Source organism: Lathamus discolor, chromosome 20, assembly GCF_037157495.1.
Source record: "Lathamus discolor isolate bLatDis1 chromosome 20, bLatDis1.hap1, whole genome shotgun sequence".
NCBI classification, from domain to species: Eukaryota; Metazoa; Chordata; class Aves; order Psittaciformes; family Psittacidae; genus Lathamus; species Lathamus discolor.
Genome location: NC_088903.1, coordinates 3,321,753 through 3,349,098, shown reverse-complemented (window position 1 = coordinate 3,349,098; position 27,346 = coordinate 3,321,753). Strand labels below are relative to the sequence as shown.

Sequence of the window (27,346 nt, the reverse complement as noted above, 5' to 3'; positions counted from 1 at the left end):
TGATGTCCAGGGTTTATGTAATACTTAAGGCAGAATCTGGCTCATATTTTGGGTGTCATTAAGATACGGAGATAAAGGCAAAGTGTCGTATTAATATAATAGACTTCATAAAGGCAAGTTATACAGAGGTACGTGACTACATCTATATAAAGAGCTGTTCTTAAACACTGCTATTGGATATATACGATGCATCTCACATCAGCATGATCCTTAGCTGGGGAATTGCCAGATCCAGAATTTACTGACCTTGAATTCGCAACGTAAAGGCTGGGTTTAGTATTATCCCTCCATGCTAAAGGCAAGTTAACCTAATGAATAGAGTTAAAGCTAGGAAACTGTGTCTTTGTTTCTTCTAAGTGTAAATCCTGTGTTAAGAACAACATTCCCCCCAAAGAAAAACACAGCCCATACCTCAAACTGAGTGACAGCAGCATAGCGTGTGTCTCCAGTAGGGGTGGTGTATTTACTTCGGTAAAACCCTTTCATTTTATCATTCAGCTCCCCTACAAAGTCTATCTTTAGTGTCCCTGTCCCTGTAACAGAAACAGATGGGACACTGTTATTCACATGTGGCAAATGCAAGGTTTATTTGGTGTGGACCTTCAGGCCAGGCCACTCAGCTGATGTCCTTCATCTCATCCCCAGCCATCGCTTCTTTTGCAGGCCTCCCTCAAACCCTTCGCTCTCCTTCCACAAAAGCAGCTCCAGTAGAACAATGCAGCCAGAGCCAGACTCACCACAGCATTTGAGCATTGACCAGCAAGCAGAGGCTGCTGCAGACCTCATCTCGTCTTCTAAACACAATGCAATAACCAGGAGGACTTCCCTCCAGCCAGCTGAGATGCCTGATCCCACAATCCTTACCTTTGAGTAAGGCTGGCAAATACAGAGGTGGCTACTCCATAATAACAGCATCCTATGAAATGTACTCCAAGAGGCAAGACAGAGCACTGGCTGCATTCAAACTTCTAAGTCAATTAGTCTCAGGATTTATTCTGCCCTCAATGTCTCAGTGCAAAAGGGGAAACCTGATCTTGATCAGGGAGGCAGAATGCCAACACCCCATAGAATGAAACATGAAAATTCTATCACCCTCAAATCTCTCTATTTGTATTGGTCAGGATGAACTAAAACTGCTTTATTCAAATCAAGGAGCTGAGTTTCAATTGACAAGCTTCTCAGAACAAAAAACTGTAGCATTTCAGATAAATTAGTGTGGTCATGCCTAAGAAAATACTGCAGTAATTCGGATCAGCTCTTTCATGGTAAGAGGAAAAGAGCCTCAGTAGCTAACATAAATAGCTTCTGAGCCTAACTTCCAAGAGCAGGTAAAGAATTAGTCACCTGAGGTGTTGGAAGCAAACATCAGCATTAGTGAAACAGCATCTTCAACTCCAGAGGGTTCACAAAGTGACTTATAGTGAACAGACTCCCCAGGGAGCACTGCAGTCCCGGTCAGACTTCGAGGAAGACAGAGCTGTCCTACTCCAGCTTTCTCAAGTGCAAATGTCTTGAACACATGGCTAAAAGCATGAAAATGGCTCTTACCTTTCTGAAGAGTACTGGGAAAGGAAAGAGTAACCTTTTCATCCTCGTTTTGATAGTTGAACCCTGTGGCATGTACCTCTGAAACAGACAAACAGACCACTCGGTTTGAAATAAGGCCCAGAGATGTTCTGAACATTTAAAATGAACTGAATCAGCCAAATACAACAACATGCTTCTGAATAATCCAGAAAGATATAAATGCAAGCAACCAATGAAACCTGGCAGTTGAAACTAGATGATCTTTAAGGTCCCTTCCAACCCAAACCATTCCGAGATTTAATGATTCCTAATACAAGCTGCTTGTCCCAGCCCTCTCACATCACTCAGATCAAATGAAAACACACCTGGGATCATGAAATGGTTCTAGGAACTTTCACAGGTACTTTTAAATTGATTTAGGAAGAAAGACTCAATGAACAGCTTCAGTTCTCTGCTGAAGTAGATACTAGCTTTGAATGGTCACAAAGGACAAAGAAAGAATGCTGGAAAGTGTGGTGATACAGAAACATCCTAAAAGAAAAACCTTCCACTCTATCAGCTCCTTCCTTACAGGGAATTCTGAAGAACAAAGCTTGTTTGAAACAATAATTTAATTTACAATGACCTGTTTCCATGCTCAAGTATCCCTGCAAGGATCCAGGTATTTGGTTTCAGAGGCAGCCGGAACACGCTCACGAGATGTTCAGTTAAGTTGTTCCATATGTGACAACAGGAAACATGTTTCTATTCTACAATGTAAAGTGCTATTTATTCTGGAATAGCATGATTTCAGCTGTAAGTCAGAGTTAATACCAACCTCTGCTCATAGAGAACAAATGCAGGAACTGCATGAATGCATTAGTCTTAACTACTGGTTTCACAGGGCTCTGCTCAGTGTTTAATCAGAGCTAACCACCATGCCAGGGTACATAATCCACGAGTGCTTACAATAAAACAACTCTAGCTGTAAAAGAAAATACAGCACAAATTCAAGGAAAAAATGTTCTTTAGAGGGTCAAGTACAAGAACTGGTCTGTACTGAGGAGTTCCAAGACTTTTAAAATCAACTCCAAGAGGGATCAGATGGACCACTCAAACAGAATACATGCCAAGGACATCAAAATGCCAGCAAGCATTGGGCAGTGAGCAACACAAAGTAGAAGTTTAGCTTTGGTTCTTGTAACTCTGGGGAACACTGAGGCAGGAAAGGAGATGATATAAGAGTCAGAGAGAAGATATTCAGGGAACAATGCTAATGTACAACATCCCAGGTGGGCTTCCCACAACAGCGAATGGAGCTGAGTGCTGACTACATCTAGAGGCACTGAATTTTGACCCTGGCTATCTTTAAGAGTCCAACAGACAACAAACCTGTTCTGCAATAGCATATTAGTGACTTTGGGCAGGGCTGGATACCTGTTGGGAATTTATGTTAGGCTTCCAGGGAGGAATCCTGCTGCTGGACAACCTGCAGAGCTGAGCTGACAGCCTGTGGTCAGAGGCTGAAGGAAAACCTGCGAAATGCCTGATACAGATCAGTACAAGAATGCAGAAACACTTCCCCCCCTGTGTGTGTGTTTAAAATGACCACAGCAAACCAAACCAAACCAAACCCATTTTTATCTTTTTACAGCTTCGAATGGAAACAATCTGATAGCAAAGACAAACAACACCATGACTTGAGGATCATAGTTCTAACCTACTAAAACTGAGAAATACAGAAGAATGCGGGTTATGCAGATCTTCTGCCAAAGGTTGACAATGGAGATCAAGTTTCCCCCTCCTCCTATCCCAAAAGTGAATTCTTCTTCGGTGTATTGGAATTTGTAGCTCTGATATGTTACAACCTTTAGAATCTGCACTAGGAAAGCCATAGGAAAGACACAGGCAAACATGCCCAGCGCTGGAAGAAGGAAGACCTTTAGGTGTTTTTTGCCCCTGGGAAAACACCTTGTAGAGAACAACCGTGTTTCAAAGGGCTTCTCAACCTGACTTTTCCAGCATTAGATCCCAATTACACCACGGTTAGAAACAAGGTTTAAACAAGTTAGAGTTTAAATGGGCTGGAAACAGCCAGCTCAGGAATGATGCCTTGTGCGCAGGCTGATCCCAATCCCCACTGAGGCCGAGCTGTGTGATACTGCAGCCCTGCTTGTCCTGACCATCTCATGAACACATAAAAGCTTTATCCACCTCCACCACAAAATAACACTCATTTCCAGCTTCACAACATGGGTACTCCTTGAGGAATTGGGGTCTTTCCACTCTCAGCTCCAGCAACTTCTTGCCATTTCCAAAGAGAAGCTGCTTATCCATCAATTTCCAAACCAGCAGAATACAAATGAAAGATTCAAAGATACTTTCTTCTTTATAAACTAACTATTCAGTGCCATTAATTTAATCCAGAGGAAAAAAGAACCATGGAAAGCCATCAACAATACTTTTTGTTAAGAGTTTAAGCGAACTGCTTATAACAAAGATGTAATTGCAGTAAGAGGCTGTCTGAATTCCTCACCGCATTGAATACAAAAGCTCCTGAAGAGAACAACACAATTTTGGCAGCCTGTGAACTTTGGAGAGTTTGGCACGGCAAGGTTGCAAGTTAATCACTAGCACATTAGTACAGAGCCTGGACCAAGCTGCATGAGAAAGGAAAAAGCTGTTAGTGCTCCATGTCTTTGGGAAAGAAAAAGCATAAAGATCTGATCTCGCAACTCTCCCCAGCTCGGAGCACTCCATATCAAAGTTGACAATAGCATTGGAAATAAATCAGAGTCCCTCCAAAGAGGCCTTTCTGAAACTGCACAGCAACCAGAGTACAGCAATTGGGCTCATTAACTGCTGTATTACATGCTTATATACGGGGATCCCAGCCAGAGGTTTGAAGCAGCAGCAAATGTGCATGTATTTCGAACTGAAGATGAAGCCAAGTGCAAGAGATGGTGTTTTTTCAAGTAGCCCTCATTCCACGACATGAAGGAGTCCCTGACAATTAAGGTATGGTGGCTTAATGAACTTGCAGTCATCAACTGAGCTGCAGTGAGTGCGTACACTGCTGCTCTACCTGCAAATCAAGCATGTTAGCTTGAAGCAGCTACGTGTTGACATAGCGCACGCTGAGCTCCTCCAGCATCAGCCACTGAGCTATGCTGACTCAATTCCCTAGAACACTAATGCTTTCGAGCCCTTTCCCATCTCGTGTGTTTGGAACCAGTGGTTGTAAAATCCTTTCAAGGAGTCAGAGGTATTTGATATTCCCAAACTGTCCCTGCCAACGCAGCCCAGGCCTCCTTAAAAACCCCACCATTACACATTCTGTCACGCCAAGCCCTCTCCAGAAGAGAGGATGAAGATGAGCTTTTCTACAATGAAAGGTTGCACAACTGGCTTAAACAAATCTAGTTTGCCAAGGGCAGAGACAATAGCCTCATTTTTCCCACCTGGCCCCAGCTGCATGTTCCCATTCCCTTCCTTCCACTGGCATCCACATACAATCATCAGGGTCAGGAGGTGATGTGTCTCCAAGCTGCCCTTCTTTTTTCCCTTTGTAGAGGCAGTTTTTAGCCAGTGCAGTTTCCTGATCCACAGGGATGCTCTGCAGTGCAACCACTAACTCCAGCAGATGGGAGGGAGTGAGGACAAGCATTGCTTCCCCTTCGCAGCACAGTGATCTCAGACTGTGATGCTCATGGTGCTGTGCTTGTGCTCCCAGGCCAGGGGAAAGCATCGCTTAGATACACTTGGGGCACACTGCTCAGCTTTCAGCCGTGGCTTTGGTATAATCTGCACCTAGCACTAGCACTCAAGCATGTCCCAAACACTAAAACAATGAGTTCTGGCCTTAAAACCTTTGAAAGGTTGAAGTACAAATCAAAATTCACTCAATGATTCCTGCTAAGCAAACATCACTACGGTTGCTTCTCATTTTCCACGAGAAACTGCCAACTACCACCCTCCAAGCATCTCTAAACTGAAGAAGCTGCTTTAGATCCCGCTGTATCTGAAAAGCTTTCCAAGCTGAAGACAACGCAGTTCACTGATTATGACTCCATCACAATTTCACAGCCCCTTAAAAGAGAGATTTACAGGACACTCCAAGTACTGCACATGAAACTCAATCCCGTCACATTAAACTGAAGAACCAACTAGCTCCAGAATGACTTCTCAGGTCTTCATTCAGCTGAGCAAAGCCAATCATTTGGACAGAGGCAGCACAGCAAGTGCACACCTAAGTGCTAAGGCTGCACTATAGATACTTGACTACAGATGCTAAAGAGCAGCTTCTGGAAAGAACAAACCCAATTGCTCGTTCTGAGGAGTGGGAGGAGCTGCTCATGACTTCAGCAATGGAAAACTCAAGTCTTTTGAGAAGCTTTGTTCCATTACAGCATACCTGGCACACACAGCAAATCCACAACTTCCAGTTCCAATCACTACACTCATTTTGTGATGAAACAGGATTTTTCAACTCTGAAGCATTGCACAACGCATCTCTCCCAGTTTATTATTCACTATCACTCCATTGTGGATTATGCAGCACCATTTTTGACTTTGATTTTAAAGCTCCCTCAGCTTCCCGTCAAATATTGGGCAATAATCTGATTTTTCTGCAAATCTGCATTAAACTTTCAAATTCAAATCTCAGCTCTACCCTCTGCTGTTATCCACCCTTAAAAGTGAATAGCAGGGGAGGGAAAACACGGCCCACAGTTGTAGCCAAGGTTCCTGTCGTACAAGTCACAGTGCACTTGAGACTACCAAGAATTATGAGGGAAAGAATCAACTATTCTGCACCAAAGTCACCAACTCACCTGCACAAACAAGGGAAAGGGACCTCCTGGACAAGAAGGTCTCTTTTCCACACAGCTACAGAGCCACACTTGAAGGAAGATAAGCAGTCGATTACCTTTTGTCTCATGTTTGCAAGCACATGGGAGAGAAACTCTTCCCCACCAAGGTACAGAGCTATGAGGATACAATTCCTCACTCCAGCCTTTAAAGGGGAAAATATCCCCAACTTCTCCCTCATTTTCAAACATACTCTCCCATTGGTATGAGGCTCACCTAAGCAACTCAATCCAAAGGATGTGGCTGATACTCCTGTTGGTTCACTAGGCTGTATTTCAGACTCTGGTTTTGAGACCAGTTATACAATCCCCATCCAAAAGCTGCTCACAATAGAAGCGTTAGTAAGTCTGACTGGATCTGTATCAACAGGTGCCAGCAAACAGCCTGCCAATTCCATGCAATTTTCCTTCCAAAGCCATTACACCAGCTGGCACTTTACCAAACTGAAAAATATGCTTTAACCCCATGAAGCCTGAGTATCGCTATAGTAAACATGCAACAAAGCTGCACCTCGAGTATTGAGGATACAACAAGAAGCTGCATTTGTGTTCTTTCGTGTCCCAAGTACCACGTTCAAGGCTGTCTGAAAAAGCAGAATGGATGAATTTAAGCCACAGGCTCACTTGCAGTGTGCTTGGGTTTAGGTCTCCATTAAGCTCTACTATTGATACTCTGAAGTTACAAGTATATGCTGTTAAAAGAAGAGAAAAACAGACCCCTACAAGAGGGAAATCAGCTGTGAACATAACAAATACAATACATTAAAATAGATATCCTCTCTATTTTATGTATTTTTCCTGATTTGACTGGAAAAAGCCTTTATTCCTAGGTACCTTTTCCACTCATTTTCATTTTCTCAATGACAAAATAGGTGGCTTGGGCCTATGGCAGGGTGGTAGGAAGAGCAGACTCCACACACGCTCTGCTATTACTACCACTCTTGTTATCACTTCATTACTCAGTGTATGAAATAGCTCCAGGAGCACTTAGCAACCTGGGGGCACCCAATCACCTGAAGCTCACTAATGAAAGGCAAGCAGGAATGGAGCACTAGGGGACAACCCCGAGCCCGAATGGAGCAAGCAGGAAGCACTGCTCTGTTCTTTCACTATCGAAAGCCAGTGGCCAGGCTCCAAGCTCTTTGGTAATATTCTTGCCTGCCACCCTCCCTCCCTGCGACTGCACTTCCTGCTGTGAGCTCTACTTTTCCACAACACACCCAGCCAAAGCTACTTCCTTAGGACAGAGCTCCCCATCCACCTAAGCACTGCCCCTGGTCTCAACTGTATTTAAGAAGCCCTCTGGTTTCTTTAATACTCTGTTAAAAATCATTCAAACCAGTTTAAATGCAATGACTCGTTGTAGACATTCTACTTGCCACGTACAAATCCATTAGCCATAGGATCATGGAATCATCATAGAATCCCAGCCTGGTTTGGGTTGGAAGGGACCTTAAAGCTCATCCAGTTCCAACCCCTTACCATGGGCAAGAAAACCTTCCACTAGAGCAGCTGGCTCCAAACCACATCCAACCTGGCCTCACAGAGTTCTTCCCTGTGACCCTGCTTAAGCTCTTCTGCCTAAGAGCTCATCTCAATCTCTCTTCTGGCAGGTTAAAGCCATTCCCCTTGGCCTTTCCTTACAGGCCCTTGTCAAAAGCCCCTCTCCTTTCCCCATGTTGCCTTACCCTTGCACCATCTTGCTAGACGTCAATAAAGTGTCTTCTGTACTTTTTCAAACCCTTCCCAATGAGTAATTCCTGCTTCAGGCTATTATTGATGCGTTCCTTATCTAAACCCTCGTCACAGATTTTGTCAATATTGCAAAGTCCATCAGCACAGATCATGTTCCTGCACAGTTATCCAGGATAAAGATAAATAATAATGTAGGAACAGTCAAACATCGTTTAGCCTACAACACTCAGGCACCGTGGTGTAGAAAGTAGATGTCATGGAAGCTCAAGGTAATGTATTTAAACATGATGTAAAGCGTAGCAATGACAAGAGAATGAAGGTTAGATAACAAATTTTGTGCTTCCAGGGGTAGTTTAGCTTATCAAACTCTTACATAATGTTGCAATCACAGTTGTTAACTGTTGGCAGCAGCATCTCACATCAGAAATGAAATAGATAAACAGGTAAAAGCTCCAGCAACAAAAGAATCCTACCTTCATCTCCTTCCGGCGCATAGGAAGCTGTAATAATGTCAATGTCCGCACAGTTCATCACAATTTGGTTGGTTGCATTTTTCACCTGGAAGAGAAATGTGATGAGCATCAAATGGTGCTGCCTTGGGTAGGCATTCCCACCTCCCTTTAACCCCAAACCCCCTCTGCCATCAAGTGAAATCAAACTCAGTGTTTAAGAGCGGTAAGGAAAGAGATACTCCACTGCCTGCTCTCCCTTGTGGCAGAACATGCGCACTTGAATCCTGTTCAAGCCATCCAGACCTACTTATCAAGGCTGGAAGTTATTTAAGGGAACAGACTGCCTGTTAAAAATTGGTATGAGAGCTCGACAATAGGGGCCTTGTACATGGCTGGGAATCCAAGACCAATAAAAATAGATAGAAAGCCTCAAGCATCCTTTCAGAGATGACTACATTCAAAGCTTTTGAACCCAAACTTACATCTTTGGGAGCTGCTCAGAAATACAACCTTGGGTACCGTGTGCTCAACTCACACCACTGGAGGAGCTTCTTAGGTTGAAAACATCTGCCAAGAAATTTGCCTTTCCATCTTCCCAAAAGCTTTCCTTCTGCCAGCTCTTGGCTAGGCAAGCTTTGCTTTATTTAACAAGTGGCCAGCTCCCAGAGTAGTAATAAACTGTCTCACTGCGCCAGCTTTCTATTTGGATGCAAGAGCTTGAATACAGAGGAATTCAAATTAAATATCAATTAATTACGATGGGGTAAAATATTTGGGAATTAAACTAGGAATTATTTAGAAACTTATGGCTGAAACCACCAGAATCATCACACTGGACTGAACTGGTAACTCCGCTAGTCCAGGATACACTTTCTAGGAGTAGGCAACACCTCTACGAATAGAGAGAATTTCCACAACAGCCAACTACAGTTTAACATAGGCACATAGGAATTGCTTCCTGCCCCAGATTGTAAGTTCCTTAGCCTAAGGATTTCTACCCGTCTTGGTTTTTTTCACTATTATAACCTTAAAACACACTATTGACACCAATTACCCATGTCTGTACAGAGCAGAAACCAGCTGGACCACTCTGTGGTGGGAACTGGTTCCATCAAATGCAGAGCTCCCCTGTAGCAAAGTGCTCTGCCCATGCACACCAAGTCACCACTCATCAGCCAAATGGAACTGCATGTATTACAAGTACAGCCAAAATAAGAAGCTGAAGGGTCAGAGTTGAAGTTGACTTTATCACTCTGATGTAAAGGAGCTGGTATCTACACAAGGGACTACACAGAAGCAGATATTCAGTCCTAAGCCACTGTACCCAGGCCTACTAAAGGAATGGCTCCTCTGTCATTCTGTACATAAAAACCAAAGTCAGGTGTAGTCAGGGGTAAGAGAGGCTTAAGAAATTTAAATATACATCTTAACAGGGGAACCCCCATCCCTAGAAGGGTCCATCGAATTAACTAAAGGGCTAACACCAGATACTCCAGGGAAAGCCAACCTGACACATGGCTGACACATGACAAACCTAACACAGCAGATTCTTTCTAGCCCCAGTCCCCAGCTTGAATCTGGCTTATTCCTATGAACAGAGTTGTGTATAACACATTCTATGTAAGGGCTTAGACCTTTTGACAAGCCTAACTCTTAGTGACTCCTTCCAAACCCTGCCTGTCAGTCATGCTGCAGTGCATCGTATGGAGCCCAAGAGCTCCATGTTGCCTCTTCATGGTAATGAAACCAAAACTTAACCTGATTCTACAACCGCCAGCCTTGCAGAGCACAAAACCAACAAGTGTAGCAGCTGAAGCGACACAGGTTAGGTTTGATGCTTCTAGCACAGATTTACAAGCGTGGTGTGCATGCAACTGAAGGATTACAACACTTTCCAGAGCCTCAGATCAAAGCCCAGCACTTTTCGTCACTACATGAGGGTTTGGGGTTTTTCAAGGTCTTCTTAAACACACACAGAAAAAAAAAATCAGACTGAGAAAAGCTTTTTCTAAGTGTCTAAGAGGGACCTCTATTCAATCTACAAATCCAAATCTCTCTTCATGAAGAATTCAAGATGCAGCAAGAGTTGTCCAAATTGCAGACAATGCTGGGTTGAACAATAGGCTCCATCTTTAAAAAACAACCTCTTCTGAGGACAGCAGAACTTTGAGTGCAGCGCTCTGCCTGCAAAATAAGCTTAGGTTTAAGCAGAGACAGCTTCAGAGGTGCCTTAGAAAGGCAATTGCCTATTTTCAGGGGTTTTTCCTTACCTCCTACAAGCATCAAGCCAGTTTTACAAGAGTGCAACCCAGCAGAGAACATTTAAAGGGGCCAAGTGAACCAACAGCCTATAAAGTGTTTATCCTCCAACTCCCCAAGACGAAGAGCATAACTCAGTGTGCAGATGTGAATGCCGACAGTGCACTGTGCAGAGCACTCACTGAATTCAGTGGGGAAAGCAGAGATGTCATGTTGGCACAAAGGCTGTGAGAGCCCCCTCCCTCTGATCCACTAAAAAACATTAAATACAGACACAAAACAAAGCTATAAACTGCCCAGCACACTTCCAACCACTCATCCCACAAGAGCACATGCCCTAATGCTTACAGACACCAGACATCATGAAGGTGAATCAACGTGTTTTGCTCTAAGTGGTACCCTGAAACTGCTTGGCCATTTCTACTAGTACCGTGCTTTGCAAGAGAGATGCTCTGCTCATGCAGTGCTTTTCATGAATTCAATCATATTTAAAGGTAAAAAGCATCTCACTGCATCAGGTATAACCAATTACAAAGGTCTGTACGTGCAGACTGTCACCCTGCTTCACCTTGCTCTGGAATCGAATCCATTTACTCTTCAGTAAGAAGAGGCTAATCAAGGCAAGAGCAAGCACCAAATGCCCACAATGAACGTAGCTTTGCCAGAAGGCTGACATGCCTAAAAGCAGCAGATGAACTAAAACCAATGTCTGGATCTAAGGAGTGTTTCAACACTTAAAAGCTGTTGGTTTTGATGAAACCCTACTAACATTAAAATACCTGTTGAGAGTAGCCAGGCACAGACACCTCAAGCAGGTCTGCTCTGCAACGAAACTGCAGCCCTTCCAGACGTTTAACTGTGGTGGTAACCTGGTGTTAGACACTTCCCAACCTCCTGCACATCTGCACCTGTGCTCTGGGAAGGAAAATCTCACCTAATAGGAGACAACGGCTGAAGTTCTCCCAAGAAGTTTTCCAAGATAACATCACTGGATGGAAGAAGAGCTGAAAGGGCAAATCATTTGGCTCTGCAAAGGTGTTGTGAAGCTTTTGATTTTCCCCAGTTACCAGAGCAGGAAAGGACTTGATGGAAAAAGCTTTTTAGGGCATTTCAAAGAAGAATTTGAATGGCTTCAGTAGAATGCCAGCCCACCTGAAATACAGGCTGAGGGGCACCAAAAGACATTATCTATAGTCAAAGCTAATTCCCAAGAGCCAGTTGTAAGACTAGGTAAAGATCCTGTCACTCGGCTTCAGAGTCCTTTTCTAAATGTAGCATTACAACAAGTATGCATGTTTTTAGCACTTTACTCCCTAAGAACAGACACCTAACATTACCTCGGTTGTGTTGTAGGATCTTCTTAAGAACTCAGAACTTCAAGGAGAAAACGAATGAAGAGCTTTATTAATCTGCACCTCAAGCAAATTTCAGTACACAACTAGTAAACTACCAATGCCACTACTGGAAAAACTCACTTTATTCCAAAGAGCATCCAACTACATACTTCAGGAGTGTCAAATACACACAAGCATGTAAACCCCTATGTAACTACAATCGATGCAATCATTTCACCTTATGAATGACACAACTGAAAGGGGCCTTTTGAAGGGGAGCAAAGGCATTCCTGGTTGGAAGCTTGTGTCACCAGGGTACACACAGCCCTGAGGTCCTGATTTTGAAGCTCTAGACTCCAACACTCAGATTCAGATCTAATTTCACAGGCTGGAAATGTAAGTTACAATGCTGGATAACACAATTTCTCCCCCCCAAGAGATACTGAGCACAAATACTCCACCCATTAAAGCTTCTTTTTTCCAAGGTTTACATAGAAGAGCATCACAATAAATCTTTATCTGGCATGCAGCAGGATCAGAAGACTACACAGTCTTTAGTCTAGCAGACACTGCATAATTAACCTATAAAAAGCAACAGATACAGGTTAAACATTGCTAAATATAACAGTATCCTTAAGACATATTAAAGGGACTGCAAAAGATACTGAAGAGAGCCATCCACCTCAGGTTGTAAATTCTTTATAGAGACAGGTTGCTTTGCAGCCAAGGAACACCTCAATGCCATTTCCAATGAAAGGAATGAATCACCACACAACACTCTCTGAAGAAGGTAGTTTATATAGAGGGAAATACCAGGAAGTTAGAGGACAACCATGCACCTTCCTGGAGCTCTACACCAGACAGGTCATCTCTGGAGCCAGGACAGCGTTAAGAACTCGCACGTAGAAGCTTAAAACAAGGGTTGAACTTTGGGAGCCAGAAGTTTCTGTTGCTGGTGACTTGTGCTGCACATCCCCTCTTTGTTCCAGCCCTTGGTTCAGCCTCCCAAGAGTCAGAAGCAGAATGGAAAAAACTTGGCCTAGACACTGAGTAATACGAGTGCACTGCACTGATAACCAGAGCCTGAGAATCAGGGTTAGAATAATGAAACCTCAAGCGAGCAGATGAATAAAGTAGATGAACTATTTCCACCCAAAAATAAGAGAGAACTGAACTGTGCTCATTCAGGGACAGCCCCACACGCCCAACAAATCAACAGCTTAAAATGCTAAAGGGGACATAACTGACAGAGTGAGCACAGGATTGAGAGTAGGCGACTCTTTCAGCTCCGGATCTGCTGCCGACACACAATGTCTGCTTCTCCCCCAGCCACGGTGTGCCCTGGCTGTGATCAGGGGTCCTTGTGAAACAGTTCAGTCGAGGATTTGGGAAGATTTAACTGTGACAAATGGCAATTATAATACTGACAGTTTATATAATTGTTACACAACTCTCCAGGCTTCAGAAATATTCATATGACCCTTATTTAAATCACATGACATTATTTATTATCATTATCATATGATAATATTTAAACATCTCAAGTAACCAGACAAAACTTCACAGAACCAGACAAAACTTCAGGTACTTCACCAACACAGCTTCAAAAGCTGATGGAAATCAGATCGAGGGGCAGATTCCAGTATCATTCCTTTATCAAGAACCAACAAACACTGCCCAAAGGGCCCATTTCCTAACCTGAAAACTAGAAGTGCCCCAATAAACCTCTACCACGTATCATTTCTCTTTTAGGCTTTGAAATGAACCTGGTCACCGCTGACACAGAAGCAATAGCCTTATCTTTTGAATCATACAAGGCTTTATCCTCTGAAGCTTAATTGAAAGAGCCATGTTAAGTGTAACATTTATTATAGCGGCATAAGGACAAAGCGTTGCGTTAAGTTCTTTCTACGTACAAAAGCCAACACAAATGCACTGCCCCAAAGCCAAGGCTGGAAAGTTATTTAACATTTCTTTAGGGCTTGGTGCTCAAGTCGAGAGACTGGCTAAAATTCCACACGGAGGGCTGCCAAATCCTATTTAACAGCTCTGAGTGAGAAAAGCAACCTGACTGACCAAGTGTTCCCTCGTAATACCTTGACTAAATATCACAGCCTTCCCTAATGCCACTCTGCTACTGGAGATACAAAGACACCCCAAAGCAAACACACACTTTTGATGCACATAATGAGATGGTTTCCTCATTTTGTGATTAAACAGGATTTATTCTGGTGTCAAAGTTTCAGTACTCACCCCACAGGTAAGAAAGTCTCGCTGGTTTAAGAACTTGACGGGGGTTGTTGTTTGCCCAGCCATTATTGTGCTGGAATGGAGCAGAGGGACTAAGAACTATGCTTGATTGGCTCCCTGGCTCTTCAAGAGGAGGCAGCATCTGTATTTCCCTCCCCACAATCTAGAACATTCAAAGTTTGTGCCTTAACATAAAAGCACTTTCCCCTCAATAACGGCACAACGTATGCCAGAGCTCTCCAGCATGCTGCAAACAGAACACGAGCAACACTCCACCTCATTGCAAGCTGCTAGTAGAAACAGCCAAGGGGTCCATAACTGAACCAATAGCACACAAACGAGTTATTTTCTAGATTCAGGAATAAAAACCTAATAAATGTCCGCATATTCTTAAGGAAGCCATTCCCCTTGTGCAAAAAGCATCTTGTCCATTCAGCACTGCAGGTGAGCTGCTTATTCTTCTCTCCACCCTCTAAGTTTCTGGAATGTGCCTTTATAGTGCTTTGGACACCCACAGCCACAAACTTGTCTGGGTTTCTAGTTCAAGACAAGCGTGTGAACACTCATCCCATGCACCTTCCTGCACCTCTCTTGTGCCTGCTTGCATGCAGCTGGGATGCGGCCTCATGATTATTCAGCCGACGATTGCTAAAAGCTATTTAAAACTAAAGATATGTACTTCAGATACGTTCTCAAAGCCTCACCCTCGACTTCTGTTCATTCCCTCTCCCGTGGGAACACCAGGTGAGCTCACCGTGATGTGAACACGCGGGCTTTTTACAACCTTGAACCTGACAGATCAGTGTTCTTCCTTAACACATGCCCTCAGCTGGTAGGAAAGTCCAGGATTTCACATTGCCAGGTGCTATCCATTGCTCTAGGAATTCATTGAGCAATGCCCCTGCACAGCAAACAGCATGACAAACACCTCACCAGGACTACAAAACCAACCACCATCTCCACCAGAAGCCTCCAAACCCTCGTTATTCCTGCGTTTAGCTGAAGTTTCCAAGGCTGCTGTTCAATACCACGCTCTCCTCAACAGCAAGGCTGGCTTAAAAAGCCACTACTCCCCTCCCCCCCCCCCCCCCCGGGGGTTATTTTTAACCTGGATGATTTCAGTGATCCCATTTACAGCACAGCCCCACAGCTGTAACAGGCCTGAGGAGCAGCAACTTGGGTGCGAGGACAGGAATAGGTGGCTGGGATTAAGACGGAAGAGATTGGGAATGTCTCAAACTGCACCATCCCACTGAAAGGCCTGAGAGAGCAGCAGCCTGAGCACTTGAGCTCAGAGCAGGCTCTGCAATAGGCATTCACGCTTTCAGTGCTCCTTCCACATGACACAAACTTACTCATCTCTGGCCATCTCCCTCCAGGTCCCGAGAGTCACAAGATTCACCATCACCCACTCGCAGGCACGGGCTCCCTCTGTTACCTGTGCTTCAGGTTCAGCAGTTTTATTGCCTCATTTGAAACCAAGGCTTTAATCACCGCTTTAACTCTTGTCTGCGTCCCAGCATTATCTCCCTCAAGCCTTTGGGAGCCCTCAACACAGTCATCCTGTCCTAAGGAAGAGCTCTCCCGGTTCTGCATCTATTCCAAGCCATTGCACAAGGCATGGAAGGAGATTTAGGAAATCTTGGCAGAGCAGCCTGGGAATGACTGGCGAGACCCCAGGGCTTCCATCAACCATCCCGGCTGCGGAGCACGGACACGGGGAAGCCTTTGCCTTTCCGACAAGGCAGCAGAGCCGGTGCTTTCAGCCTGCACACCCTTCCCACTGCTCACCGAGCCTCTGGCTCCAGCTTCCTATGACACCGAGGCCTACCACCTCACCGTACCACACCGGGGGGAGCGCCGCTTTAACCGCATGTGCGCTTCTTCGCCTTTCCAGCAAAATCCCGAGCCATCGCAACGGCTGGAGAGGGATAAAAGCAGCACCCCGGAGGCCGGCAACAGGCCGGGGATACCAGCGCGGCAGCGCATTCCCAACGCTCCATGTCCATCCTAACACACACAGGGGCAGGCGGCACGGGGGGGGGGCGGGGGGGTGGGCCGCGGCGCCGGGGCTAGGCCCCCAGCGCCTCCCAGGCCGCTGCCGAGGGCAGGGCGAGGCCCCCGGGCCAGGCCCCGGGCCGTGGGGTCCATGTCCGTGTGTGTGTATGGGCTGAATGGGGGGGGGGGGGGGAGCCCCAAGCGGCCTCTCTGCACCTGCCCGGCCGGCTCGGCCGGGCCCTGGAGGGACCGGGAGGGGAGCCCCAAGGGCCCGGCGGTGAGGAGGGGAATGGGAAGGGGGAGATGGGGCCTTGGCGGAGGGAGGGAAGGAGCGAAAAGGGAGCCGGGCCCGGCGGCGAGAGGGGCGGGCTGAGGGCACGGGTCCCCTCAGCGGCGGCGGAGGATGAGGAGGGGCCGGAGCGCGGCCCTACCTGCACGGCGGCCTCCAGCTTGCCCTCGAAGGTGAAGTCGATGAGGTCGGGCTTGAGGCAGAGTCCATAGTTGAGGGGGGACACGTCGGCGGGCAGCCGCTCGAAGGGCCGCTTCTCCGGCATGGCGGGGGCAGCCCGGGGGAAGGGAAGGGGAGGGGAGGGGGGGGGAAAGGGAGGGTTACGGGGCTGCGCCCCCCCGCGGCGGGGCGGCGGGCAGCGGCGGAGCGGGGAAGCTTCCTGCCGGGGACGCGGCGGCCCCGCACCGGCGGAACGGGAACGGGACCGGGGAACGGGGAACGGGAACGGGACCGGGAAGCGGCGGCGGCGGCCCCGCACCGGCACAGCGGGACCGAGAACGGGCGGCGGCGGCGCGGCGGGAGGAGGAGGAGGAGGAGGGAGGAGGAGGAGGGAGGGGCGGGGGCGCGCGCGCGCGCTCCCGGCACGAGGCAGCCGGGAGGAGGGGAGGGGGGGGGGGAAGAGGAAGGAGGAGGAGGAAGGAACAGCGCGCGCGCGGCGGCGCCACGCGGCCGCGCACGTACAGAGCGAGCGCGTTGCGTAAGCGGGTGTAAAAGGATGGAGGCGCATGCGCAGCTCGCAGGGCTGCGTTCCCGGTTCGGTGCCGTTCCCGTTCTGTAGGGATCGGGACTGGGAGGAGCGGAACGGTTCGTTAGCGGAGAGCCGGGATGCCCCGGGGGTCTTGGAACGGGGCATCCCGTTAACGGGGCTCCCGGTACACTGGTACCAGTGGGTCTTGGAACGGGGCATCCCGTTAACGGGGTTCCCGGTACACTGGTACCAGTGGGTCTTGGAACGGGGCATCCCGTTAACGGGGTTCCCGGTACACTGGTGCCAGTGGGTCTTGGAACGGGGCATCCCGTTAACGGGGCTCCCGGTACACTGGTACCAGTGGGTCTTGGAACGAGGCATCCCGTTAACGGGGCTCCCGGTACACTGGTACCAGTGGGTCTTGGAACGGGGCATCCTGTTAACGGGGTTCCCGGTACACTGGTACCAGTGGGTCTTGGAACGGGGCATCCCGTTAACGGGGCTCCCGGTACACTGGTACCAGTGGGTCTTGCATGGTGCCCCCGGAGCCGGGTGGTGCTGGGAGATGCACCCTACGGCGGCGGGGTGCTCATCACCCCATCGTGCAGCGCTTGCCCCGTGTACGTGGAGGACACCGGTCCCATCCTGCCTGGGTGCTGCCCGGTCCAGATAAGGCAGCTCCGTTCATGGAGCGAGGGGGGTGCGACTGTCCCCAACGTCCAGCGCCAGGAAATGGGATCGGCTTAAACCTCACATTTGTACAGCTGGAGAAGAGAAGGCTCCTGAAGGGGAGACCTGAGAGCAGCTCCAGTGCCTGAAGGTGCTGCAGGGAACCTGGAGAGGGGCTTGGGACAAGGGCCTGTAGGGACAGGCCAAGGGGAATGGCTTGAACCTGCCCGAGGGGAGACTGAGCTGAGCTCTTAGGCAGAAGCTCTTCCCTGTGAGGGTGCTGAGGCGCTGTTCCCCATCGCCAAGCAGCCGCCCTGGGTACCACAGCCCTTCGGGACTCCCCCCGCCGGGGGCTGCAGGGTGGCGGAGCATCGCTGGGGCTGGTGGAGGATGCTATGTGAGGAATCCCTCTTCAAAAGCTCCGTACACAATGCAGCGGTTACAGGGTAATAAATGGCCCAAGCGGGTGATGTTGGATGGCTCTTTGGGTGCCTGACAAACACCAGCAGGAAGTTTAAAAGATTCTTAATAAAGGCTTTATATGGGGGGCGGGGGGAAAGAGGCGCAAAATGGAATTCCTTTGGAAGAGGGGAGCCTGCGCTGGTGGCTTTGCCCACACCCAGACCTGATTTAAGTCTCAGCACCCCAAAAGGAACAATGCTGCATCTTTGTGGGTGCCACAACCTCCCTCCTTTTAAGACGCAGCAGGAAAGCATTAACTGCTTTCCACCACTAGAAATGCAATTCCTCCTTTCCCCCCCCCCCCCAATCCCCAAAGAGATTTCTCTTTGCTGAAAGCGGTGCTCGCTGTGCAAAATGCCAGTTACTGTGGAGCGAGAGGGATCTGCTGGGACACGGAGGAGCCGGTGGCACGAAGTGGGATGCATAGGGAAGGTACAGACATTAGGAAAACCAAGGGGCCTGGGTTCATCTGGGGCTTCAGTGGGGCCGCATTGTGCTGCAGAGCCCTGAGGAGGGGAAGGGAGACAAGGAAACAGCTGGAATCGCAGCAGTGGAGTAGGGAAGCTGCCACCAGCACCTCCCAGCACTCTGGTGCGGTGCAGAGCCCCAAGGGACATGGATGGATGTCCCCCAAGGGACATCCACAGAGCATGGATGTGGTGCTAGGGAGAGTTTTGGTGGTGGTAGAGCTCCAGGCTGTGATGCCAGTGGGGTGATGGGGTGATGGGTGATGGTGGTGTCCCATCTCTGCTGCAGTGAGGGAAGGGCTTCAGCGGTGATCCGGTGGTTTGGCTTGGGTTGGATGGAGGACGACTCAACCTGGATGTGCTGTGGATGCCCTGACACCAGTGGGGAGGTGCCCAGCCAACACCACATCCATGCTAAGAGACCTTCCCGGAGCTATAAGCCCCTCTCCTCCCACCTTGCCTCTGCTTCCAATGCCCTGGCACAGCTTGTGGCCACCATTGACCCTGCCTGGGCAGAGCCACGTCTGGGGCTGGGCAGGCACAAGGTCGGGGCAGGATAAACCTATTCCTGGAGCAGAGCTGCCAGGCACCGCGGGGATTGTCTCCTCTGAGCTTTAATTCCTGTCCCCGATGGCCACGCAGGTCACTGGGTGCCCTCATTGCACTGGGGACAGCGAGAGGGCTCGGTGGCCACAGGGCTCCGGGTGCCATCTGCGGCTGCTGGTCCACGCAGGGGATATTGTTGGATGACGGATGCTGCTGTCAGCAAGGATCCGGAAAGAAAGAAAGGAAGAAAGAGAGAACCTCCACTGAGAGAGCTGGGGGGAAGCCGCCTCCTCCGCCGTGTCCCAACCAAACCGGGTTCTCCTGCAGCGCCAGACTGGGGAAGGGAGTGCCTGGGACAAATGGATGGGGTGGAAGCCAGGAGCTGTAATTATCCCAGAGCCTCTGCAGCCACCAACCGCTGTCAGTGCAGGAAAACAAGGGGGGAAAAGGGGAAGAAAAGGAAAAGATCCCAAAAGAGGCTTTTCTTTTGTGTCGTCCCTGCTGAGAGTGGGAGCAGCCGGAGGGCACCAGCTAATCCTGCCTTGCAGGTCTGGGCCGGAGGCTTAGGGCAGGAATCTCTGGTATTTGGGACTATGGGGACAACAGCCTGGAAGCTGCAAAGTGGCTCCTGGGGCCTGGGTTGGGAGGGATTGTGCATGGCTTCCTGCCCTCGTGCGTGCGGGTCTGACCGTCACCCTCCTGTTGTGCCTGGGGCGAGTTGCACAAGGATGGAGGGAAATGGCATCAGCACCTTTTACTGATGCTCCAAATCCCAGTCCCGGTCCTGAACTCCGATGGGGTGAATCCCTGCATGGTGGTTTTGCAAGAGGAAGGTCACACTTGGGCTGGGGGGACACCATCAAGTGGCATCTCCAGAGGCCAAATCTGCTGGGAGCATCTCTGCCTGCTGCCCCAGTCTGGACCACAGCAGGTAGGGATGCTCCTGGGCTGTGCTCCCCAGCAATGCCCACAGCAAGGACGTGGCCCCAGGGGGGTTCCAGAGCCCTGGAATGGCTGCTCAGGGTGGTAAAACCGGCTGAGATGGCATCACAGGGCAGCTCCGCAGCTGGGAAAGCCGGACGGGCTGGAAAAATCCAGCCCCACAAGTCCGGAGGTGTGGGAAAGCGCTGGGGCCATGGGGCCGGTTGACTCAGCCCTGGCTGCTCTGGGACAGGATCCACAACCCCATGGCTTGATCCCTGTTTTCCAGAGGAGAAACTGGCTCCGGTTTTCCTGCCGGGGCGGGGGGCATTGCCCTTCTCCTGTATTTGAGCCCCCACAAGCATCATGCCAGCCTTTGGGAGCTGCCGCAGGGATGCAGATGCGATCCCCGCACCCTGCGGTGCCCAGTGCCCCCCGGTGCCCCCCGTTTCTCCCTGCAGGGCCGCTCCTACCGGCACAGATAACAACGTGGGCCGGGGTCAACGGTCTCGGGCACAGCGCAGCCGTCACTACACATTAACCAGCTGTCCGATGGAGCAACGCTTCCCGGGGAGCCAAGATCAACATACCCCAACGCCAACTGGGAGCAGGGCCAGGCCGTGCGGGCCCCGCGGGGCTCACACCCCCAGGATGCGGCGCCTTTGGGGCTGCGCGATGGACCAGAGCCGCGTCCTGCTGCTGGGGACGGGTGCTGAGCGCACGGGGCTGGCCCCGAGCTGCAGTTCCAAGGGAAGGGGCGTCGGGAGAAGCCGGGTTTGATTGAAGGTGTCGGTGCAGCATCCCCCCGACGTGCAGCATCCCCCCGAGGTGCAGCATCCCCCCGAGGTGCTGCATCCCCCCGAGGTGCAGCATCCCCCCGACGTGCAGCATCCCCCCGACGTGCAGCATCCCCCCGACGTGCTGCATCCCCCCGAGGTGCTGCATCCCCCCGAGGTGCAGCATCCCCCCGAGGTGCTGCATCCCCCCGACGTGCAGCATCCCCCCGAGGTGCAGCATCCCCCCGAGGTGCTGCATCCCCCCGAGGTGCAGCATCCCCCCGAGGTGCTGCATCCCATGGGGGACCCGTGTCCCGCACCCCCGGGGGCTGCTGCATCCTGCGGGGCTACGAGCACCGGGCATCGGCTGCTGCGGGGCCCCGCATCTCGCACTCCCCCTGCACCGGGGGGTCCGCACCGGGGGGGCCCATTCTCCCCGCACCCCCTTTCCCTGTGCACCGGGAGCACGAGGCAGGACCCCCCTCCCGCGCTGCATCCCCCAGCTCAGGGTTCCCCCCCGCCCCCCGGCGCTGCGCTCATGGGCGGAGCCTCCCCCTCCCCCCCGCCCCCCCCCCCCCCCCCCCCCCCGCAGCCGATGGAATTTTCCACTCGCCGCCGCAGCGCGGGCTCCCGCTGGCCCCGCCCCGCCCCGCGCGCGGCCACCTCTTGGCCACGCCCCCTTGGTCACGCCCACATCCCGGCGTGCTACGCGGCGAGAAGATGGCGGCCGCCATGAAGGCGGGACTGGGGTGGCTGGGCCTGAGGGTGCGCTGAGCTGGGAATGGGAATGGGAATGGGAGTGGGAGTGGGAATGGGAATGGGAATGGGAATGGGAATGGGAATGGGAATGGGAATGGGAAAGGGAAAGGGCTGTGGGGAGGGTGAGGGCCCGCGGGAGAAGGGATGTGGGGTGTTAGACACAAGGGTATGTGCAGGGCTGTGGGACAGGGCGGGCTCCAAGCGGCAGCGCTCAGTGTGTTCCGTCTGGTCCTTGTCAGGGAGACAAGAAGGGGGATAAATGGCGGTGCTGGGGGTGTTCCTGGGCTCACTCCGCGGCTCTGTGGTGTCTCTCAAGGCTGCAGGGGCCGTGCTCCGTGCTGCGGCTCCGGCCGGTGTCGTTGTCCCTGTGAGAACGAAGAAGAAGAAGCCTTCTGTGCCCGAATGGGCCAGGGAACTGAGCCCTGAGGAGAAGGAGAAGAGACTCCGGGCTTTGGTGGCAAGAATGCCTGAGGACCGCATGGAGCGGATGTTCTACATGGCTTCCACAGGTGGCAGAACCTCTGCTTTGGTCTCCCCTTAGCTAACGCGCAGCAGTCAGCGTGGAGCAATGAGTCTGAGCATAGTGACCTTGGTGACAGTGTCTGCAATAGACTGAGCTGCGCGCACTGGCTCCTGGTGAGGGGTGGCGCCTGCCCTTCACCTCAGAAGTGTGCCAGGCTGTTGGCCCTTCGTCCCTAGGGATGAGGAGTAGCAAGGGAGGTCACGTTCCTTGCTGCTGGATGTCTCTTATCCGCCTATGTTGTATGGAAGAGGAGGGCAGAGCAGGCGTCTGTCACTGCTGACAAGCTTAGACTAGAAACACTCTGCATGCTCATATTTTGTATTGCTAACATGTTATCAGGGTGGAATCCCAGCTCCAGCTCGCAGTAGCCATGCTGCTGCCCCTTTGTTTCCTGCATTTTCCTGTTTTCCAGCCTCCTCCTGACCTTTCTTCTCTCCTGCAGCCGATATTATAGACCCCTACGTCCCTCCCGAGGGTGATGCCCGCCTGACATCCCTATCCAAAGACGGGGTGGTGCAAAAGATGCAGAAGCTGAAGCAGACTGCTGCCTCCCAGCTCGCGTACGTGCCTCCTTTTTAATCAGTCTATGGTGCAGATGTTTTGCTCGCTTTTGTCTTGCGGGGTGAGATGGTGGGGGTTGTTCGCTACCCTCTTCTTCCTTTGTTGCTGTGGTACCGCTTAAGCAGGAGTCCCTGGGGTGAGAATGAACATAAGGCTCCTGTCCTGCTGTGGATGGGTATCGTGCACTAATTTTCATAGAATCATAGAATAGTTAGGGTTGGAAAGGACCTTAAGATCATCCAGTTCCAACCCCCCTGCCATGGGTAGGGACACCTCACATTAAACCATGCCAACCAAGGCTCTGTCCAACCTGGCCTTGAACACTGCCAGGGATGGAGCATTCACAGCTTCCTTGGGCAACCCATTCCAGTGCCTCACCACCCTCACAGTAAAGAACTTCTTCCTTATCTCCAGTCTAAACTTCCCCTGTTTAAGTTTTAACCCATTACCCCTTGTCCTGTCACTACAGTCCCTGATGAAGAGTCCCTCCCCAGCATCCCTATAGGCCCCCTTCAGACACTGGAAGGCCGCGATGAGGTCTCCATGCAGCCTTCTCTTCTTCAGGCTGAACAGTCCCACCTTTCTTGAGGATCCTTTGGGTTTGCAGCCCTGTGTGTGTTTTACAGGCATCCAGAGGTTATGTCTTAGTGGGGAGTCTCCAGTTCTCAGTTGCTTCCTGGTAGAAGCTGGGCTTGAAGTGAATTAAGAGCATTGTCATCATCTGAAACATGCAAGACAGTTCCAAGTTGTTCCTTCCTTACAGTAAAGCTTTTCTTATCTTTTCAGTCTGCGGAAGATAAAAGATCATGATCTGGATTTCAGCACTAAAACCTTCCCAGAGAAGGCACAGGAGATATTTATTGAAGCTCACAATTGCCTGGCAAAGTAAGACCTGTTCTCTGACTGATGCAGTTAGGTAGAACCTGCTGCTCTTTGCTAATATACTCTGCTTTTCCTCCTTGTCTTTCGAATCCTTGTACCTTCTCTACAACAAGTACTTTATCTTTTCCTGCCCCCATCTCTGTGAGGAGGAGAATGTTGGGAATTCTGGCAGGATCCACTCATTTTGATAAGGAAAGGCAGGTTGCAGGAAATCCCTCCACCTGCCCTGCAGGAGAGTTGAGTTGTTGCACCTCGAGTGTCACCAGCAGATGAGTGCATGCGTGGTGCTGTTCAGGATCACGCTGCAGGGAATTGCTGGGATATGAAGTGGTGATGGATCCTGATTTTGTGCTGAGTTGGCAGCTGAGGAGTTTGCTTTTTCTGTTTTGCCAGTAGACTGCGTCTTCTGGGGAAGCAGGAAGCTGAATAAGCCTCTTCACAATAAGCGTATTCAAGTAACTGGGTGTGTTTCACTTGCAGTTTTAACAAGCAGAAACTTCACTCCCTGGTGACAGAGCGCTGCTACCCGGTAAGCGTTCCTGTGGATGCAGCTTGTCCTTCATCTCTTGCATGGTCTTTAAGGCTTTAAACTTGACCATCTGTCTCATTTTGTTCTGGATACAGTAGAGACAGAGCCGGGAGGGAAAGCACAATATGAGCTAATGAATAAATGCTTCATTGTATATAGTACTATGCTTGTTATTTCAGACTTCAGCAGTGGAGATCACACTTACACAGGGGAGATTTAGGTCAGGTAGAAGGAAGAAATTCTTTACTTTGAGGGTGCTGAGGCGCTGGCACAGGGTGCCCAAAGAAGCTGTGGCTGCCCCATCCCTGGCAGTGCTCAAGGCCAGGGTTGGATGGGGCTTGGAGCAAGCTGCTCCAGTGGAAGGTGTCCCTGCCCATGGCAGGGGGTTGGAACTCGCTTGAGGGTCACTTCCAACCCAAGCCAGGCTGTGATTCTATGATTCAATTCACATCCTAATTAAATTGGTGCTTGGTTTTTTTTCCTTACAGGAGATGGTCCGTGGGAACAGGTACAAAACCATCCGGTGGAAGTTTGTGGAGTCACTGGAGCCCCCAAGGGTGGTTCATGTTCGATGCGAGAGCGTTATGAACCGAGGCAACCTGTATGGGCAGGTGACAGTGCGGATGCACACGCGGCAGGTACATCCCCTTGTGCTCCTTGTGTTCCCCAACTGACTCCAACCTCCTGCCAGCCCAGCCTAACTTGGCTCATTTTACAGATTCTGGCCATCTATGACCGCTTTGGGAGGCTGATGTATGGTGGGGAGCAGGTGCCCAAGGATGTTCTGGAGTACGTTGTGTTTGAGAAGTACTTGGTGAACCCATACGGCACGTGGAGGATGCATGGCAAGATTGTTCCCGAGTGGGCTCCTCCAAAGGACCCCATTGTGAAGGTAATGCCACCAGCAAAAGGCACTAATGTGATCCCTGGATAATTCTGGACAAAACCAAAGCTGAGTTTCCTGTAACAGGAAGGTGGTGGATTAATCTGCAAGCAGACCTGCTTATTAATGTGGCATTATCAACCTCTAGCACCTGGAAGCTCTAATAGGAGGCTGAGGGCATTTGTGATGTATGTGATAGTTTAGGGGGTTACTGCTCCCTGCACACGGCCTGGCAAAGCCATGCAGGCACTCGGTCTTCCTGTGTTAACTAAAAACAGGTTCTAGAGGGGAAGGAGGTGAGAACTATCCTGTCGTAGAAGGCATATCATCCCATTCCCAATGTCCTTCCCCCATGCTGCTGCCATCTGGTCATCTGCTGTGTGCGAGGCCTTTGTGTTGCCAGGACCTGCTGCTCACCCCTTTGCCTGCACTGTAACATGAAGATTTCCGGTTGCAGAGGTTTAGAGCTGCTCTGTGTCATGCTGATTTTGCTCCTTGCTTTTTCAGACCGTGCTGATTCCTGGCCCAACCTTGGAACCCTCACAAGAGTACGAAGAAATGAAGTAGGGAGTTCCAGAGCCTGTACAGAGACAGCCTGTGCAAGCAACCCTGGTGGGGGGAAGAAGTGGAGAATGGCTGCGGAGGTAACAGCTTGGATATGGCTCTGCCTTTCCAGTGAGCAGTCAACAAACAAAGCAGCTTCAGAAATGGACTCTGCTCACTAAGAATTTGCCTTTAAAGAACAAGAGGGGCTTGGCAGGGGGGATTCAGGTGAGCTCTGAGAAGAGCTTTACTCCATCCAGGTAGACTTAGTGTGCTGCAGCTTAACCCTGTGTGTGTTTCTGTGAAGACAGGAAGTCTGTTCTCCTCAGGAGTGCTCTTGAGGCTAGCCCTGTCCTGAGCTTGCCCTGTGAGAGTAGCCCTTGGCAGCAGCACTCTGTTCAGACATGGGATATCTGCCTCTGCCTTGGGAAGTGGCAGAGACCTGCTGGCCTTTCGTTCAAGCTTGCAGTAGGCATCAGCACTTTCTTTTCCCATCCTCTCTGTAGTGATTCCCAGACAGAAAACAGGGAAGAACAGGCAAGCACACTTGAAATCACATTCTCCAGAGCGGGTGCTGTGGTTGGACTCGGGCTGAGTGAATGCTTGTGAAGGGCCCAGCTTCCCAGAGGGGCTGCAGCACAGCACTGATAACTTAATAAAATCTTCTGCCTTCTTGAAAGAGCATTTCTCTTTGCTGTTGAGGTTTTGCTTCTGAATTCAGCAGTGGGGTGGCACCATCCTGTGGACACGACATTCCCATCAGGGCCCTGGTTTTTGCAGGCTGAGTGGGTTGGGAAAATGTGTATCCACAGGTTTCCTGTTTCCATGGCTGACAGCAAGGCAGTGAGTCTGCTAATCTGTTCTTGCTCTGCTTTGCTCAGGTGAGTTCCATTTACTTCCAGTCACAGAGCAAAATACTCACTGGTTATCAGATAACAAAGCATTTTCTTTTTCAGCCTTGTCTTACTTTTTAACTCAGCCATTTTCCAGGGCTTGTGAGTTAAGAGCATTGTTTCCTTCTTTCTTGTACAGACTGCTCTTTGAAAGAGTTACGGCTCCTGATGCTTCCAGAGTTGTTCAGTGTTTCTGTGTCCTTTTGAAAGGGCAGAATATCATCCCTATGCTCTGTTAGGAGAGGAGCCAGCAATGGAATCCCTTTCATCTTTTTGGGAAGTCAGAGGGGTGTCACAATCTGTCTGCCTTTCCTGAAAGAACCTACTATACTGAGCCTTCTGCCTATACTTCCTTCATGAGCAGAGGAGAGATTCAGTGCTCCAGCATATGGGAGCTGGGCTGGGAGCTAAAATAAACCCGGATGAGCTGCCTGGTTGGTGTCTGGGCAGCTCACAAGCAGGTATGGACATGGCTCCTCAACAAGGACCTACAGACCAGGTTCTTTGGCTCTGGATGAGAAGAGTGAGTTTTCTGGTGGAGTAGCTGTTTTTTTCCAGGGAGAAAGGCCTTGCCTTCCAGTCTCCGGTGTGTG

The 27,346-nt window shown here is 50.1% G+C and overlaps 2 protein-coding genes across 2 annotated transcripts in view; one reads left to right on the top strand and one right to left on the bottom strand.

Annotated features, from left to right (window-relative positions):
• NPEPPS (aminopeptidase puromycin sensitive) overlaps nucleotides 1-17,204 on the bottom strand; it is a 34,130-nt gene extending 16,926 nt beyond the window's left edge. The window contains exons 1-4 of the mRNA XM_065699409.1: nucleotides 16,794-17,204; nucleotides 8,543-8,627; nucleotides 1,549-1,626; nucleotides 412-533 (exon numbers count right to left, since the gene is read on the bottom strand). Coding sequence (XP_065555481.1) covers nucleotides 412-533; nucleotides 1,549-1,626; nucleotides 8,543-8,627; nucleotides 16,794-16,916 — 408 coding nt within the window. The 5' untranslated portion in view covers nucleotides 16,917-17,204. The remainder of the gene's footprint in view (nucleotides 1-411; nucleotides 534-1,548; nucleotides 1,627-8,542; nucleotides 8,628-16,793) is intronic.
• A 4,641-nt stretch (nucleotides 17,205-21,845) lies between these two features.
• On the top strand, nucleotides 21,846-26,539 carry MRPL45 (mitochondrial ribosomal protein L45). Its single transcript, XM_065699413.1, has 8 exons — nucleotides 21,846-21,945; nucleotides 22,256-22,448; nucleotides 22,905-23,022; nucleotides 23,810-23,908; nucleotides 24,386-24,434; nucleotides 24,923-25,072; nucleotides 25,153-25,326; nucleotides 25,825-26,539. Exons 1-8 carry the CDS (start codon nucleotides 21,901-21,903, stop codon nucleotides 25,882-25,884), a joined length of 888 nt encoding a protein of 295 aa, XP_065555485.1. The 5' UTR covers nucleotides 21,846-21,900; the 3' UTR covers nucleotides 25,885-26,539.
• The last annotated feature ends 807 nt before the right edge of the window (nucleotides 26,540-27,346 follow it).